The sequence below is a fragment of the Dipodomys merriami genome, unplaced genomic scaffold (assembly GCF_024711535.1).
Source record: "Dipodomys merriami isolate MVZ:Mamm:240054 unplaced genomic scaffold, mDipMer1.0.p SCAF_323, whole genome shotgun sequence".
Taxonomy (NCBI): domain Eukaryota; kingdom Metazoa; phylum Chordata; class Mammalia; order Rodentia; family Heteromyidae; genus Dipodomys; species Dipodomys merriami.
In genome coordinates, this window is record NW_027204749.1 from 1,076,065 (window position 1) to 1,093,788 (window position 17,724).

General features: G+C 39.1%; 1 protein-coding gene across 1 annotated transcript in view; it reads right to left on the reverse strand.

Moving 5' to 3' along the window:
* The window catches only part of LOC138841624 (zinc finger protein 182-like), a 58,626-nt gene extending 55,221 nt beyond the window's left edge, over positions 1-3,405 (reverse strand). Inside the window, exons 1-2 of the mRNA XM_070042400.1 lie at positions 3,250-3,405; positions 1,815-1,941 (exon numbers count right to left, since the gene is read on the reverse strand). Of these exons, the coding sequence (XP_069898501.1) occupies positions 1,815-1,941; positions 3,250-3,405 (283 nt within the window). The remainder of the gene's footprint in view (positions 1-1,814; positions 1,942-3,249) is intronic.
* Positions 3,406-17,724: the final 14,319 nt, after the last annotated feature.

The window sequence follows — 17,724 nt, forward strand, 5'->3', positions numbered from 1 at the left end:
AATAATTTCTTCAGGTAACTAGTGAAAAGTTTCCTCACAGGGATTCTTAAGAGCATGGCACATTTCCCTGATTTTCCTACAAAGAGAGTGGTTTGGGGGTCAGAATGAATGCAGGTGAGTAGAAGAGTGAAGTTTAGGCTAGGCTATGTTGATGTGAATCTTAATCATTTACAAACCAGTCTGCTTTTGTCTTCTCATTTTGCATGTGAAAATCTCTTTAGAATTCTTACCTCTTCTCTGACCCTAAAACTTCCTCTCAGTAGCTTTAGGCCACATATCTAGGGGACCTCTGACTTGTCTTCTGAGACCTTATCCATTAAGCTGTGGAATAAATCTTTGCCTTCTGCCACAGTCGTACAGAGCACAAGTAAGACTTCTGTGGGCCAACGGGATAATAATTAAGGAGACAGAGAGATGGCTGATGGCACAATTCTGCTATATTTCTCAAATGCTTGTGTAATATTGGTCTACGCCCACTGTGCCAAAAAGTGCAAACAGCACACACCTTTCCTCATTCTACTTCAATCTATCTTTTCCACCAAAGCCTCCCTTCACTTAAAGCCCCAGGCCAAACAGCTACAACACACACTTCCTCAAACCAAGAAAGGGCAAGGACTTCCAACCCTGAGGGTGGGAGTCAATGGCCCTGAAGCCTTTGTTCACAGTTTGCCTGCTCCTGGCAGGCACCCCAGGGTCTGCAATAGTCTCCTTCTCTCATATTCAGAGATCCTATACTTGTCTCTTAAATATTTATTGTGACTTTTGGTGATCCTTTACATACAATATAATTGAGATGGTTTGGATTGGAAAGTTTCATGCCTGGTTTTAGGTCTCCAGTGTATAGGTTTTCTTTGTCTCCTTTTTGGACCTGAATTATTCCTCATGGAAATGGAAATCAAAGGGCATATTTGGATTTATAGACTTCAACTTAAAAGCACCTCTAATATTATAAAAAAAAATTAATTTCATTCAAAAAAATTAAATTCCTGAGAGGCAAGGAGAAAAGGATCAGAAAGAATTGGAGTACTTCCAAGACTACATGTGAAGTTTTCATTGTTCAAGCCTGTATTTCTGATGCATTTACTTATATTTTTATCCTTTTGTGGGGGGTCGTTCATGGCACTTGTACTCTGAACCTGGGAACCATCTCTGTGCTGAAGTACTCTACCATGTGAGCCACAACACACTTCTGGATTTCTAGTGGTCGCTGGAGATAAGTGTCTCACACATGTTGGTGGCCAGGCTGACTTTGAACTGGGATCCTCAGGTTTCAGCCTATTGAACAGCAAGGATTACAGACATAAGGAACCAGCACCCAGCTTGCATTTCTTGTGTTTTATGTCCCAACCCTGGGGCTTGAACTCAGTGCATGGACACTGTCACTGAACTTCTTTTGCTCAAGACTAGCATCCTACTACTTGAGCCACAATTCCACATATTGTGTTCCTGTGTATGAGGCAGTGAGGACTTGAACCAGGGCTTCATGCATGCTAGGTAAGCATACTACCACTGCTTGGGCCAGCCACAACACCAGCAGTGCTCCAGAAGAACAAGGGGATGATAATGGAAGAGACAGAGACCAGGCCAATGATGAATCTCTCTTTATTTCTGCAATATCCTTAGCTATAGACACTTTCTATATCTGTCCAGTTCTTGCATCACATTGTTCTAGGACTCAATGTGGCAACAACTGCAGATCATGTGCATCCTTCCTCATTCTAGTTCAACCTTTGTCCACCAAACTCCTACAGGTAAGGCCCCAGGCCCAGAAGCTAAAAGGAACACTCCCTCCTATGAAAATGGCAAGTACTTACAGCCCTGAAGGTTGCAGTCCATGGTTGTGGAGTTTTTGCTCACACCTTGACAGTCCTTGCACCTCTGAGTCTGCAACAAGTCCTCCTTTTTATTTTGTAAATTGAGCAAGTGTCTATCAGCTTGAGCCTAGAAAATGCAGCAGATCATACATCTCAATAAGAATGGAAGAAAAAGGAATACAAAAACAAGAAACAGGAAAATGCCTAAGAAATGGAAAAAGGAGTGCTATTTCCCAGGTTGAATCCTTGCAGATAATGGAGAACTGATGCAGCTAAGTCTGCAGGGTGTGCTACCTATAGGGTGGAGTGACCAATATCAGATTTCTGACCCTGTAACTGCCTAATGTCTAACCTTAATTTATCAAAGGAGGGCTGGGAAGGTGGCTCAGTGTGGCTCAGTGGTAGAACCCTTGCCTTGCATGCATGAGGTCCTGAGTTCGATTCCTCAGCACCACATAAGCAAAAAGAAAAAAGCAAGAATGGCACTGTCGCTCAAGTGGTAGCCCGCTAGCCTTGCAGCGCCCAGGCCCAGAGTTCAGGCCCTATGACCAGATCCTCCCCCCCCCGCAAAATATTATCAAGGTCCGGATTCCTCAAATATGTCACTTGATATTGGCCCATATCATACTGAGGGATAACACAGACATACTAACCATTCGCATGTCACATCATTTTTAACTGGGTCTTTAGCACATCTACTTGATTATCAATATACATCATTGCTGTTTCCAAATCATAAAACATATCACTATCTTATCCAAGCCCACCTGCATCCCAGGGCACCAGAAACATATCAAGCCAAACTATTAACATATTGTGTTGTATATATGGTTTGGATAAGGTTCACAGCAGAAGCAGTAGCACTAGCAAGAACATTTAGGGTAGCAAAAATGCTGGCAACCAATATTCCAGAAAATCTGCAGCAATGGCTAAGAGCCTATAAACCTCAATAGAAAACAGAGACCCAAACTTATTATACCATAATGGTTATATCAACTGAACAAGCAACATAAGTTAAGGTGATCGCATAGTAATCTCAGAGTATTTATGCAGTTAGTGAGAACACAATTGTTCCTGCTAGAGGCATCAAAAACTACCCCACCCTTGAAAACCATACCTAGCTCTACTATTAGCATGTATGGATACATAACACAACATTGCACAGTAACTGATACAAAACCATGAAACAGAACACGTCTCTGATACAGAGGTATGGGATAGAGAGAGGCATTAGTCCAAAGGCCTCAGCAGCAGCCAGTTGCAGATGTCAGGGTGAGCTTGTCAAAACAGGCTGACAAACATGGGGGCCAGCAAGGTACCACTGATCACGTCACTCCTTGAGCCCAGTTATGCCGTGCATACTGGGAGACTTCCACCAGTACAACAGTAGACAAGATGTGAAATCCACAGGCTCTCCATAATCCACATGCCCTACATGGGGGTGGATCATCACAACCACAGGAATCTCCAGGCCTAGTAGAACCCATGAGGGGTGCACCACATCTCCTGCTGAAGGAATTCTAGAAGTGTTATGCATGAGCTCCATGTTTTCCATTCGTTCACCTTTTCCTCCAGAGAACGTCAGAACCATAATCTATTCCTGAATACCATACTATACTTGTACCTTCTAGCTCAGCATCTGGAACAGTCAATCATTGAGATGAATGAAAGAAGAGGATATAATATTTGTATAACAAATAATGAGACTTACTCTGTGAACATTGAACAATTCAAAAATAATGTAGGAAGTAAATTCTATTTCTACTAGTACAATGAATATAATACTTAGAAATGAATGTTTGAAAAATGTACCCTTGAACAATGAAAACTATGTGACACAGCTAGTCTAGGAAGCACCCATTTATACGGGATCCTTATCTCTTTGCCTCTCAGAAACTTACTTTTAACTTTTACAGAAAGAAAGAATTATTTTTCCTTCATATTTTATAGTTGCTCCAAAGTTGACATCTATACATCCAAATGTGCCTCATAATCTCCATTTTCATGAGGAATAGCTCAGGTCCACTAAAAGAGGCATGGAGAACCCATGCACTGGAGGACTGAATATCAGCCATGAATATTTCCTACACAATCCTTCCCAATCATGATGTGGGGAAAGGATCATCAACAATCACAACAAATACTTAAGAGAAAAGCTTGGGATATCTGATATGAGGGAGGGACGCAAAAGGTTTATTCCACAGTGTAATGGATACAGTTGGGAAAACAAGTCAGAGGACCCCCAGGTGGCAGAAACTTCTAGGATCAGAGAACAGTTAGAAAATCAAAACAACAGGATATGCAAAACAGAAAACTAAAAACAGACTGGTTTGGATCAAGTTATCAAGCTTCACATGAACATAGACCTACCCTGTACTCTATCTCCACCCACATTCACCCTGATCACCCTAGACAACCATTCTTGAAAGAGTCTTGGAGGAGGAGTACCATTTTCTAAGAAACCCCTGGGAGGAAACTTTTCACTAGTTTCCTGAAGCAATTAAGAAAAGAAAGGCAAGTAGAGCACAGCAAATGCTCACAGACAGTGCCCATGCTCTGAGTTCAAGCCACAAGACCAACGACAAAAGGAGGGAAAAAATATTAAAGGAAAGGAAAATTTCATATGCAAAGAACCAAAAACTCCTTAAAATTTCATAGAGGGAATTTTGGAGTTTCTGGAAAAATAATGGGTAGAGTTTGACCAATCTATTTAATTCTAAGATTATAAAATATGTCTACCTTAAAATTCTGCTATTTTATTCATATATATATATATATATATATATATATATATATATATATATATTAGAGAAGGGGGAAATGATCCCAGAATCAATCAGCTCAGTGTATGTAAATACCCGATCTTGTGGCTTGAACTCTGGACCTGAGCTGTATCCGTGAGCTGTTCTGCTGAAGGTGAGCTCTACACCACCTGAACCACAAGACCACTTTTGTATTTTTGGTGGTTAATTGGAGAGAAAGCTCAGGAATGTTCTTGCCCAAGTTGGCTTTGGACCAGCATCCTAAGATCTCAGCATACTTAGTACATAGGATTACAGGCATGAGCTACTGGCACCCAGCTGCAAATACCCTTTTACAGAGAGAGGGGAGATATTCAAATTTTTAAGGCAAAACAGTGACCTAATTTATATTCAGAGGAACATACTTTTGAACAAAAACACAATCAATAAGCATGGAGTCTCATAACCTCAATTACATTAATAAAACTAAGAATTAAAAAACCAAATTATCTAATGATCCTAATACATTTCTTTGTTTTGGTTGATCTCACAATGTTTCAGGAGGTAAACTGATTTTTCAAGAAGAAACTCACCTTAGTTCCCGTAGTTGGTAGAGAAAGGTCCCCATGCATCCATGCACACTTAGGACCAAGTGTCTGGTGCCAGTCCAAACCCTGTAACAAGCCCACTTCCTCTAGTTGAATGCATCGTGTTATGGGAATTGTAGTTTCTATTGAGGCACAGATCCTTTGAAAGAATGGAGGGCTGCCGGGATAAGGCCCTTGAACCTCCTTGGCCACTGTTGGTGTTTTTACTTTGTACAGCTTTGCATTCTATCGCCAGAGCCAAGAGGAAGAAGCCCAGTGTCTCTTCTTCAGAGGAACTTGGGAGCTGTAACTTGAAGCAATCTGAGTCGCCAGCCAAAATCTGCCCTTACCATCTTTCACCAGTCTGAGGTTGATGATATTTTTTGGCCTAATGGAATTGTGCTGCCATTAGCACTTGTTCCTGCAGGTGCAAGAAACTGGCTGAGAATCCTCTGGTTCTCTAGAAAAGGAGAGTCTAGAGACTGCACCTAGAGATTCTGGTACTCACCCATGTGGCTTTATCAACTTGGTTTTTGTGCTTTGAAGCCAATGAATGGCAAACATTCCTGGAATATGTCTTATATAAACATAGTGATCTTCTTTTCACCCCCTGCATTTACTATGGTGTTTGAAACTTTCAAAATGCGCGTGGCACAGATATACTCCAATTATTGTGTCCTTTCTTGACAAATTACAATTTCTCCATTAATATAATTAGTCTATTTTACATCACTTAAAATGAGAGAGACTGGCTGGGCAGGTGGTTCAGGGGTAGAGTGTCTGCTTTGCATGAATGAGACCCTGAGTTTGATTCCTCAGAACCACAGAAGCAGGAAAAGCTGGCAGTGCACTGTGGCTCAAGTAGTAGAGTGCTAGCTTTCTTTTGTTTTGTTTTGTTTTTTTGTTTTTTCTTTTTTTTGGTCGGTCGTGGGGCTTGAACTCTGGGCTTGGGCGCTGTCCCTCAGCTCTTCAGCTCAAGGCGAGCGCTCTACCACTTGAGCTACAGCGCCACTTAGAGTGCTAGCTTTGAGTTTAGGAGCTGAGGAACAGTTCCCAGGCTCAGAGTTCAGGCCCCACAACCAACAAAAATGGAGAGAGAGAGAGAGACTTCCTATGTATTCCAATTTAATTGTTAAAATATAATTTGAATACAATACAATGACCTTGATATGTGTGTGCTTGTCCTGATACTTGAACTCAAGGTCTGGAAAATGACCATGAAATTATTTGGTTCAATGATACTGTTGTACCACTTAAGCCACACCTCCCCTTCCAGCTACTTTGGCTATTTTATTGGAGATAAGTCTCTCAGACATTCTTTTACCAATGGCTTCATTTTGTGATCCTTGTAGGGATCCATCATGTGCATCCCAGGGGACCACAAGCAGGCACAGGAGAAAGATTATTATAAGGTTTACTAGAAGGACCATATTTCCCAGGAGAGGGAGCACATGCATGTGTCTGTCTTCAGGTAGCAGCAGGAGCTGGGGGCAGGAAGTTAGGTAGGTGTAAGCTCAGGTAGGTGTCGGTAGAGGGAGGGAGTGGTCAGCAGTATGGAGGGAACTCTAGGTCTGGGAGGAGCTCAAGTCTTGGTGGAGCTGAGGAGCAAAGGTGGGGATAATACTAACTTTCCTCAGATCTCAGACTTCTGAGAAGCTAAGATTACAGCCATTAGACATGAGAGCCCAGTTACAATGTCCTCTTTTAAATTCAGATTATATTCTAATAAAATAATATGAAATAGAAAACTTGACAATTTTAAGGCAGGTTGTTCAGTCACTAATGTGGATGAGGACAGTGCAAATCCCAAAACACACAAAAATATCCCACTTTGAAATTTGTAACACTCCTCATCTTAAGTATTGTGAATGTGAACACTTAGGCTATAATAAATTAACTTTAAGTTTTTCTCTTCTTTTTTTCAGTCTAGTCGTAGGGCCTGAACTCTGGACCTGGGTGCTGTCCCTCAGTTCTTCAGCTCAAAGCTAGCCCTCTACTACTTGAGACACAGTACCACTTCCAGCTTTTTCTTTTTGCTTATGTGGTACTGAGGTATCTAACCCAGGGCCTCAGGCGTGCAAGACAAGCGCTTTACCACTGAGCCACCTTCCCAGCTCCACTTTAATTTTTCAAAGAAAAAAATATTCTTATAATGTAGAAAAACCCAGTACTAATGTGCAAACACTGCTTTTAAAAGATTCATATTGTGTTTCCTATCAAAAACAACCTCACTGATGTAAACAGAATAAATTTTCGCTTTTTGTAAATGTCACTGCAAAGTTCATGTATTTTATATTAACAATTACTATTGTGGGTAAATGGGAAAAATAACTGAATGCTGGATAATAGAATTTCCTGTGTCATCAACCAACAAATATAAGCCAAAGCACATACCTATATAAGTTGTGTTTCTTTGCATTTTATGCATCTACATTTTGGGGTGTATTTTCTGTTAATAGTGTTTAGTAACACATAAGGCTTTAGTCTTCTGTGGATTTGTCATTACTGGAAACTTTAATGCTCTACTTGATTCAGGAATGTTTCTTCTCCCATAAGAAGGCTTTATGCTTTTCCAGCCCACCTATCATATTCTGACCAGGAACTTCTAGGGTAAAATCACACAGGTTCTTTTCTGACTCTCTCATTTGTCTTCTCTCCTAGCCATGGTTGCAGAATCTTTATTCATTGTCAACAGCAAGAAAGAATGGAAGGATCTCTGATGAGATTCTTGTATTTCTCAGTGTTTGACATTCCATTTTATGAACCTGAGGGTGTCCAAGATTGAAGAACAGAAAAAAAAAGATTCAGCTTCAGAAACATGTTTCCAAAAAAGCTAAAGATGGCTTGGAGATTTAGCAGATTATCAAAACTTGCCTTCTAAGTTAAGTGCAGGTTTGCTTTAGTTTGTTTCTCATTTTTGAATGTCAGGACAAAGTCATTCCACTTGTTATGTGATTCAATGACACCTAGGAGGTAACTTCTCATGGAAGGTAAAGGTTGGCTAGAAACTGGTCAGACATCACATCCTCATACACAACATTAGACTATCCTAATGAAGTTTTACTGGATTTGCTGAAATAGTGTTGTCAAACATAACTTTGATTGCTATACAGGACTGAGTGTGTTATAAGTACTTCAATTGTCTCTGTAAATACTCTAGGACTGCTTTGTGGTATTTGTCTTTCTTGAAACTTAGGCTGTATTTTTGATGGTATTTATAGAAATCTCTGTTTTTCTCTAAGGTACGTACAAGTGTAGAAGTACTGGACCATATTTCTATGTAATTGTATATTTAGTTCTTTTTAGGACTCTTTGTGCCATCTTTGATACTTTTACATACCTGAGAGAAATGCATCAAGGTTCACATTGTTGTCACAACTTTCCTAGCTTTTGTTGGAGTTTGGAAGGATTTTTGGTGTTTTGTTTAAAACTATGGCCATACTAACATGTGTAAAATAGTTATTTTATTGTAATTTTGATTTGGATTATTCTCATGACCATTGATACTACTTTTATATTTTAATCAGCTATTTGTGTATATCCATTTTAGAAAAGACTCTTCAATCGTTTTCCTATTTTAAAATTAGATTTTGTTGTGTGGGGGTTACTTGTAGGATTTTCTTTATATTTTCTAATTCAGATTTGTTAGGAATCTATTTATAGACATATGCAAATATTTTCTCCTACCATGCTTTTGCGTTTTCGTTGATAGTTCTTTTCATTATACAAGATTTTGATTATGTGCACTTAATCTTGTTTGTTTTTTTTTGTTTAGTTTTGTATTTATTTTTTAATTTTTACTTATGATTTATTTTCTTGGCTTTGTTTTGTTTTCTTTTTTTGGTCAGTTCTGGGGCCTGAACTCTGGGCCTGGGTGCTATCCCTCAGCTATTCAGCTCAAGGCTAGCACTCTACCACTTAAGCCACAGCACCCACTTCTGACTTTTTCTACTTATGTGGTGCTGAGTAATGGAACCCAGGGCCTCATGAATTTGAGGCGAGCATTCTACCACTGAGCCACCTTCCCAACCCTTATTCATTAATTTATTTATTGTCATTCATGGGGCTTGAAATCTGGGTCTGAGCTTGTGCCTCAGCCCATCAGTTCAAGCCTAGCACTCTACCACTTGGGCCACTGCACCACTTCTGGCTTTCTGGTGTTTCATTGGAGATAAGATTTCACAGGTTTTCCTGCCCAGGCTGGCTTTGAACCATGATCCTCAGATCTGACTCTCCTGAGTAGTTAGGATTACAGGTGTGAGCCCCCAGAGCCTGGCATTTGTTTGTTTGTCTCTTTGTTGCATGAGTCACTTTTGGTGTCTTATTTAAGATTTACTGTCAAATCTAATGCCATAAGGTTTTCTTCCTCTCCTGTCTTCTCCTCCTCCTCCTTTCCCTTTCCCTCTTTCTCTCCACTACTCTCTTGTCTCCTCTTCTTCCATCTTTTTCCTGACCTTTGGATTCCCTTCTCTCCCTCCTCCACTCATTTTCTTTTCTCTTTATGTCTGAGATGAAGACTTGCCAGTTTTCACAACAATTAGTTTTCTAATTTAGAAACACATGTAATACACATACCTCAGACTCCACCATAGCTTTCTAGAGCTGCTATTGGAGTTTGAACTCCAGGTCTCACAGACAGTCAGCTTCCTCACTCACTATTGGCACTATCACTTGAGCCTTACCTCTAACATGTTCATTAGCTGCTTAATTTGAGTTGTCTATGTAGGCTGGCTTCCAGACCTCAGGGTAAAATGACAGTCTTGAGCCAGAAGTGCTGGTCTTGTTTTTTTTTATTACCTCAGCATTTAACATTAACACTTAATTGAATACTACAATGAAAGGATTATTGTTACTGGTTTATGTAGAGTTAATATTCAACCTAAACTGAAATAGTTTATCTTGCAAATTGAGTGCTGTATTAGATTTCTAAAAATTGTAACTGTTGTTCTAACTGTGGTAGATTTTCATCACTAAGCAAATCTTTTATGCTGGTGGTATTGTTTTATTATTAATGTAATTTAATATTATTATGGAGGTGATGCATAGAGATTAATAAATTCTTTTCATACAGTATCTTCCATTCCTTCACTCTCTCCCAATCCCTCCCTCCTGTCTCTATGCTTGAGTTTAATACTATATTCTCATTACCCTATTTCCCTCAAATTCTATGGCTCTGCCACCCCCGCCAGAAGATATTCATGTGAATTCACCTTACATAATTGAAAGCAATTGTTATGATTTTACAACTGACTTAAGACAGTTGCTCCCTTTAATATTCTATACATAATAGTAATAGCATACCTTTGATACAGATCCATTCTAGTTTCCACCTGTTTTACTGCTAGATTAGAAAATATATTATTGAATTTTCTTGTGTTTATAACATAGATTCCTTTCTCATACAGATTACTAGACAATTTGTCTTCAGATCTATTCTCAGTGTGTCTGTCTTGGTAAATATAACATCATAGTGCTTTATAAACAGCATTTAGGTAAAGATAATGCTTTCCACATCTTGTTTGTCTGGCTTTTTAGTCATTAAGTGGAGTATTAGAGGCCGGGCACCAGTGGCTCCCGCCTGTAATCTTACCTACTTAGAAGGCTGAGATATGAGGATCACACTTCAAAGCCAGCATGGGCAGGAAGTCCATGAGACACTTGTTTCCAATAAAGCACTAGAAAACCGGAGGTGTCGCTGTGGCTGAGGAGGTAGAGTACTCACCTTGATCTCAAGAGCTGAGGGATAGTGCCCAAGCCCCAAGTTCAAGCCCCAGGGCCGACAAAATAAAAGTGGAGTACCAGTTCTCCTATCATAATGATAGATTAAAGAAATTATCATTCTTTGGCCTTTTAACCATGTCTTTGTAGACTTTACTTTTCAGCATAAAATTTTTATTATACAGATTTATGATATACCTGTTTTTACCAATGCTCTGTATTTGTGCTGATGTTTATTTCCTCTCATATTATCAGTATTTGTATTTTTTATGATCAGTATTTGTATTTTTCATTATTGATTTTTGCTTAGGGTATCCTTATATTGATTTATTTTGATTTCTTGATAATTAATGTATATCTCCTTGAAAAGCTTATTGAGTTTTATGAGTGTATTTTCTTCTGTTCAAATCAGACAGAACCTGATATATTTACTATTTTTACATTACAATATAAACATGGCTTCATTTAGTAATTACTTTGCTATTTATTATGTTTGTCTCATCTGATACTTCTTTCTTAGTTTGCTTTCATGTAATTTGCTATTTATTATGTTTGTCTCATCTGATACTTCTTTCTTAGTTTGCTTTCATGTAACCTGCACACAGCCTACTATACAGTGCATATCACCTGTTATATAATCTCCAGGCAATCTTCTATACACTGTAAATCACTTCTGATACCTACTACAATTTAAATCCTACTAAATAGTTGTTATACTGCATTGTTATTAGGATAATGCCAGTTTGTTCAAAGGCTGCATGTTTACTAAAGGGGGCATATTTTTCAAGTATTTTGGTTCTATGGTTTGTTGAATCTGTGAAACAAACAAATAGGTAAGGCCTAATAAACTGCTATGAAAATGCTAGTACAGGGGCTGCAAGGTGGCTCAGTGGTAGAGTGCTTGCCTTGCATACATGAGGCACTCAGTTCCATTTCTCAGCAACACTTCAGCAGAAAATTCATTGTGACTTATCACCAATTAAATGGCAGAAAACTACAAGTGACATTCTGGCTGGAAGTAGTAGCATGCTAGCCTTTAGTGAAAAGCTTAGGGAATATGCCAGGGCCTCCCTGAGTTCAAACCCCACAGCCAACAATTAAAAGGAAAAAGAAACAATCCCAAACAAATAAAAACCTCATTACTTACTCATGGCCTTTGTTCCTCTTTTTCTTTCTATTTGTAACTGAATACTTCATGTCATTCCATTTTCAACTTTCTTTCTTTCACATTGGGGGTGGAACCTTGGGACTTGCACATGGAAGGTGGATGCTACATACCAACCTATTCTTTCTTCTTTTAACATAAAAAACGTTGGCTTATAGGACAGGGAAGTTGGCTAAGTGGTACAGTGCTTGCATCCCATGAATGAGGAGCTAGGTTCTATTCCTTAAGTCCCCATACACAGAAAAAGCCAGAAGTGGTGCTGTGGCTCAAGTGGTAGAGTGCTACCCTTAAGCAAAAGCAACTCAGGGACAGCACCTGAGCCCTGGAATCAAGCCCAAGGACCTGCAAAACAAAAAGTCTACACATTTAAATTAGTCAATGCTTCCTTTGCAATGTAAAAGATATTATTTCCAATCACTTTAGATGACTTTCAACAGTATTGTCTTCCTTTCCAGTGAGTGCAGGGGCCACACACAGAACAGACCTTATGCCTCTGCTGTCACTTATAAACTAGCTGTTGTACAACAGTAAGCATCAACAGATACATTTCTGCCCTTATTATTTTGAACATAATGGGATTTGTAAGATTAGGTAAAAATTAGTGAAGGAAACCCTTCCTTTTCACTTATTTGTTGTGATTGTAATGGATATATCTTGTTGTACACTCAAGTCCCACACTTGTCATTTGAGTTCTCTCTGAACTACTTTTCAATTTCTTTTCTTCTTAGGACATACACATACACACACATGCTCAAGAATTTTTACTAGGTCATCTAACAATTGTTTTATTACCAAATCTTCTTATCTACAAGCAATTGTATCATCTACTTAGGACAAGACTATTACATTAGGCCACTGACTTCTCTTACAGGTCTCTGTGTCAACAGTCAGCCCTGCAGGAAACACCTGCACACCTTGGCCAATGGTGCAGGTGCCATGCTGTGTTGGTGGTGGACTGATGGGTAGCACATACCCTGCTCTGGGCTGCTCACTCCTGTCCCATGGGGCTTGCATGGTTTGCTGTTGCATAAAGATTTTGGCACTTCCCTCCTCTCCTCAGCGGGCTCCTTACCAAACTTTTCTTTCCTGTACCTTCCATTTTGAGTTCTGGCATAGACCATGAGCCCAACCAACTTTCACCACACCAGATGAAGTCTCCACATCAAACTTTTGGTAACAAATATTTAAGTTAAAATATACATATAAAGTTTTGGCTGGTTTTGCTCAGACCCCATATACAAGTAAGGCAAAAGATGGTTGGCTGTGGATGCTCCAGGTAGTCATCTACTCAAAGTACTGAGACCTCTACAATAGGGACTTCATACAAGGGTGTAAGTGATCCAGAAAAATGAAAGAGAATTTTAAAAGAACTTCTCAATTCATTGAGGGAACAGAAAAAATGTACACTTAATGTTAAGCTAATTATGGGAGGAAAAATGACCTAGAGCTGGAAAAACATATAGATATAAGTCCTCAACATAATGCAAGGGGTCCTTGGGTGGTCCCTGAGGGTCTAGTGAAAATCCTATGATAGCTTTATTCAGTTCCCACTGTGCTCAGTATCCCAGCTTCTTTCCCCTTCCAGTCACTCCAGTCATTCCAGGTTAACCTGAGGAAGAAACAAGGTTTCAACTAACATCTTGTTCTCTCATTGGGATCAAGATTGATTGGGAATTGGAGGTTCTTGGTTAAATACTTAGAACTCTGGAGAGAAGACTCTTCAGGGTCCTGACTTTGAATCATATTACCTGCCCCTGCTGATGATATCAGAATTTTCTCTAAAATAAATATAACTTTATTTGTTTACTTTATCCAGTAACATCCACTGAATGGCTATTGAAAATAATCTAATTTAGAGTTGAAATCTTCACACAAAGGCAGAACTCTTCTGAAGCCTAATTTTGAAAAGAGCTACAGGATGAACCATATGGTAGGACCCTTGACATTCTGAAAACTTATGTAACTTAACCCACTCTTAGTGATTGTGTCTGGGGTGAATATGTACCTAAGTCATGGTTCACCACTTCTCTTCTGAGGACATAGCTTTTAGAATGAGCTGAAATTAGATATCTTGTCAATCACCCCTGGGAGTGACCTTGAAATAAAGTGCAATCAGAAAGGGAAAAACAACAAAAATGCTTAAACACATCTGAACAGCTCAGATTGAAAAGAGGTTTTCTCCTACATATATGTGCACACAGCACAAGATCACAGTCTTCTCGTTCGAGTATATTGGTATTCTGGAACCTTAAACCATCACTACTTGATACTTCTTTTCTTATGATGCTGTTTCAAGTATACTGAAATATTTGGCCACATTTTATATGTTGAGATCTCTCTTTGAAGGTCTCATTCCACACTTTACAGATGTGCACCACATTGTCCTGCATAGTATCTTGAACTTCTACAAGAACTTATGAACCAGTCAGAAACATAAAGGTCTGTGTATGTGGATTCACTTGACAAAAGAAACCAAAATATTCATACAATCTATCATTACCCTGGCTTATAAGACATTTCAATATCAACCACAATTGAGGACAATGACTATACTCTATGGATGACTTTAGGCTTAAACAAGAATGGTAACTTTTTTGCATGAGGGCCTAAAACCTATTTTACAAAATATCTTCCCTGGCCTTGGAGTTCTTTCTACTCCTGTCCCTGAACTTTGGTAATAAAAGAACAAAAGTGTTGACAGTCTATCAACTTCATTCACAGCACTACTTGTGGGAAATTTGGTGATAATTGGCCAAAACACTTTTACAGCAATTCCTACCTAGTTTGCCTTTCAATTGTGATCTTTAAACCTCATACTCTTGAGCAAGTAAGAATCCCGATGTGAAGCACCAGTGCCCTGTTAGATCAGGAGATCTCAATTACTTGATCCAAACAGGACTGATGGTGTCCACATAACAGGATATAAAATTCATAACATCATATAGCCATATGCAAAGGTCCTTTTCCAATCACTTGGTAAAGGACTGTTTACCTATCATTGGGTAAACCACACCCAAATTCTTCTACTAAATATTTGGAAGAATGTATTGGTTACACGTATCTTATTATTGGTCCTCAGGTTGAATTCAGGGGCAAAATTTGTGAGGCTTCCTTTACCTTCTATGCCAGGTGCCCTTTTTGTATCACTGATTTTTCACCTTAGGGTCTTGCTTCTCTGCCTGGGCCTTTCAACACACTAATTTTATAATTACATATCACAAGTAGCAAAAAAGATAGGCACATATACCCAGAGCCATGCTTTTATTGGCTAAGATACCATTTCCATGGAGCTTTTGCATGGGATGTCCTACAAAACTATCTAATTTTAGCTTTCAGAGTAGTTAGCATTCCACACATGAGGGAGTGTAATTGCTCATTTTTAATTGCTGGTCTGAAATTAAAAGAACAAAGGGTACTTTACCAATTCAGTGAGCATTAAGTCCCTTTAATTCTGAATTCAAGCAAAGTGTTGGCCAAATGATAATAACAAAAATAATTCAAAACATTAATAAAATATGTTATCATCAGGCATACTTTTAATGAATGTGGTATGTTGGTTCATAATTTGAGGTATATAACAGGCCTAGGTAGGATTCCAGTCTGTGAACCATCCCTTCTCAGAAAGCATACAGTTTGTAAACATGGGAGAATGAGCGATTTCCAAATGGAGAGAGAGAGAGAGAGAGAGAGAGAGAGAGAGAGTGGTACAAATAGGAAGGCCAAGAGCACAGGTGCCTCCCAATCCCATTTTTTTTACTAGGCCTCTGTAAATAAGCAGAAGGGTATGCCTGCGAAGGTGGCTCAGTGTTAGAGAACTTGCCATGCATGCATGAGGAACTGGGTTGGATTCCCCAGCACCACATAAGCAAAAAGAAAAAGCTTTTATGGAGGCCAAGATGAGAGAATCTCATCTTGAAGCCAGAGTTGGCTTCAACTCAGTTCCTGAGTTCAACACGTCATATTGGCACAAAAACATTCCTTCATGAAAGTGTGAAAGTAGAGCTCTTCAAGTAACCAAAAAGCTCTGGACATATCTAGAATGATTGGCTTATATAGGATCTGGAGTCTTGGACTTGGTTTATAAAGCACTTTCTGATGTAACAAACATTTTTTTCTAAATGCTTCCAGGATATCTTTAATTACATAACTATACAGTGGCATCTATCTTGGCTCTAGAAATGCTAATGTTAGGTCAAACTTTGTGTTTTTGTAAAAGAAAACAGTATATTTGTTGGAAGCCACATTATTTTAGATGGAATACTGGAGTCTATTACACAGCTAGCAGTCTGCAAGCAGCCTGTTGTAACAAAGACTTGCACTCCACAAATACATTTAGACAGCTTGAAAACAGGACAGAAAGGGGGGAGGGGAATAAAAACAACACCAAGAAACCACTCAGCACCAAGAGAGTGCTGAATTGGGACACTATGATGACCAGAGACAAGCCAGGAGACAGCACACAGGACATGATTACAGAGACATGTGGCATGGCATCTGGTGCCACTGCTGGGCCAGCCTAAATAGGGCCTAAGCAGGAGGCAGGTCTACAGGAAATTCCCAGTCCCAGGCTATCAGTTTGAGTAATATATCAGCCAAATGCCCATGCCTGCTTGCAGGGATCCAGCCACACCCATCAGGTGGGTGGTAAGTGATGGATGGGACATATCCTTCCCCCTGCATGAAAACAAGATGCCAGACCCCACCATCTACCATGTGGCCAATAGGGCACCAGCCACACCTGACCTCCTTACTTAATATTATTGAATTAGTAAATCAATTTATAAAATGTTACATCCTCTATATCATTTTGTAAACATTCAAAAATTTTCTTTTTGTAAAAGCCATATTTCTTGAGCTCCACCTCTGAAACAATAATTCTCACATTCACCAATAATTAAACATTCTTCTTTTGAATAGATTATGTCTTCCTTCTTCCTCATTCCTTCCCTTCCTCTTTCCTTCTCTCACTTCCCTACTCCTTCCTTCCTTCCTCTCAGGGTCTAGAAGTGATGCTGTAGCTCAAGTGGCAGATGGTTTTATTTTTTTTTAACTTCAATTTTTGAGAGATTGATCAATATCTTTGTGTGCTTGATTATTTCCCCTAATATCATATCTACTTTGGCCCTCTATGAGATAACATGGGTGTTTTATTATAGGTAACTGGTGTTTTATTATAGCTCACTCAGCAGAACAACTAAATGGGCTAAGAGTGAATCAATCACAAGTTTTTCATCACCAGTGATTAATTAAACAAAAGTGCAAGCAATGAAGACACTTTGGGGTTCTCCCCCAAGACAAAATGCAGTTTCTAGTCTTTATTAATCCATCATATTTTTTAAATATATATTTTTTCGTAAAGATACAGTATAGATTGGTTATACCATTATATGAGTTAGGTCATTAATACATTTTCTATTGAGCATTGTTACCCCTCCAAGAAGGACTTTACTACTGTTATGACTTTCTCTAGAAAACCTTTCCATTTTTTCTACATACGAGTTTTCTCCTCTTTGTGTGTGAGGGTGTGTGTGTGTGTGTGTGTGTGTTTTATGTGTTCTGTGATGAACCCTGAGCTGTGTCTTGTAGTTCGAGGACTCCACATCTGCTATATCATAAGGTCTCTATCCTGTATTGGTTCTGTATTGCAATTTCAATTTTCTTACAGATCAAAGACTTTCCCCATTTGGTACAATCATAAG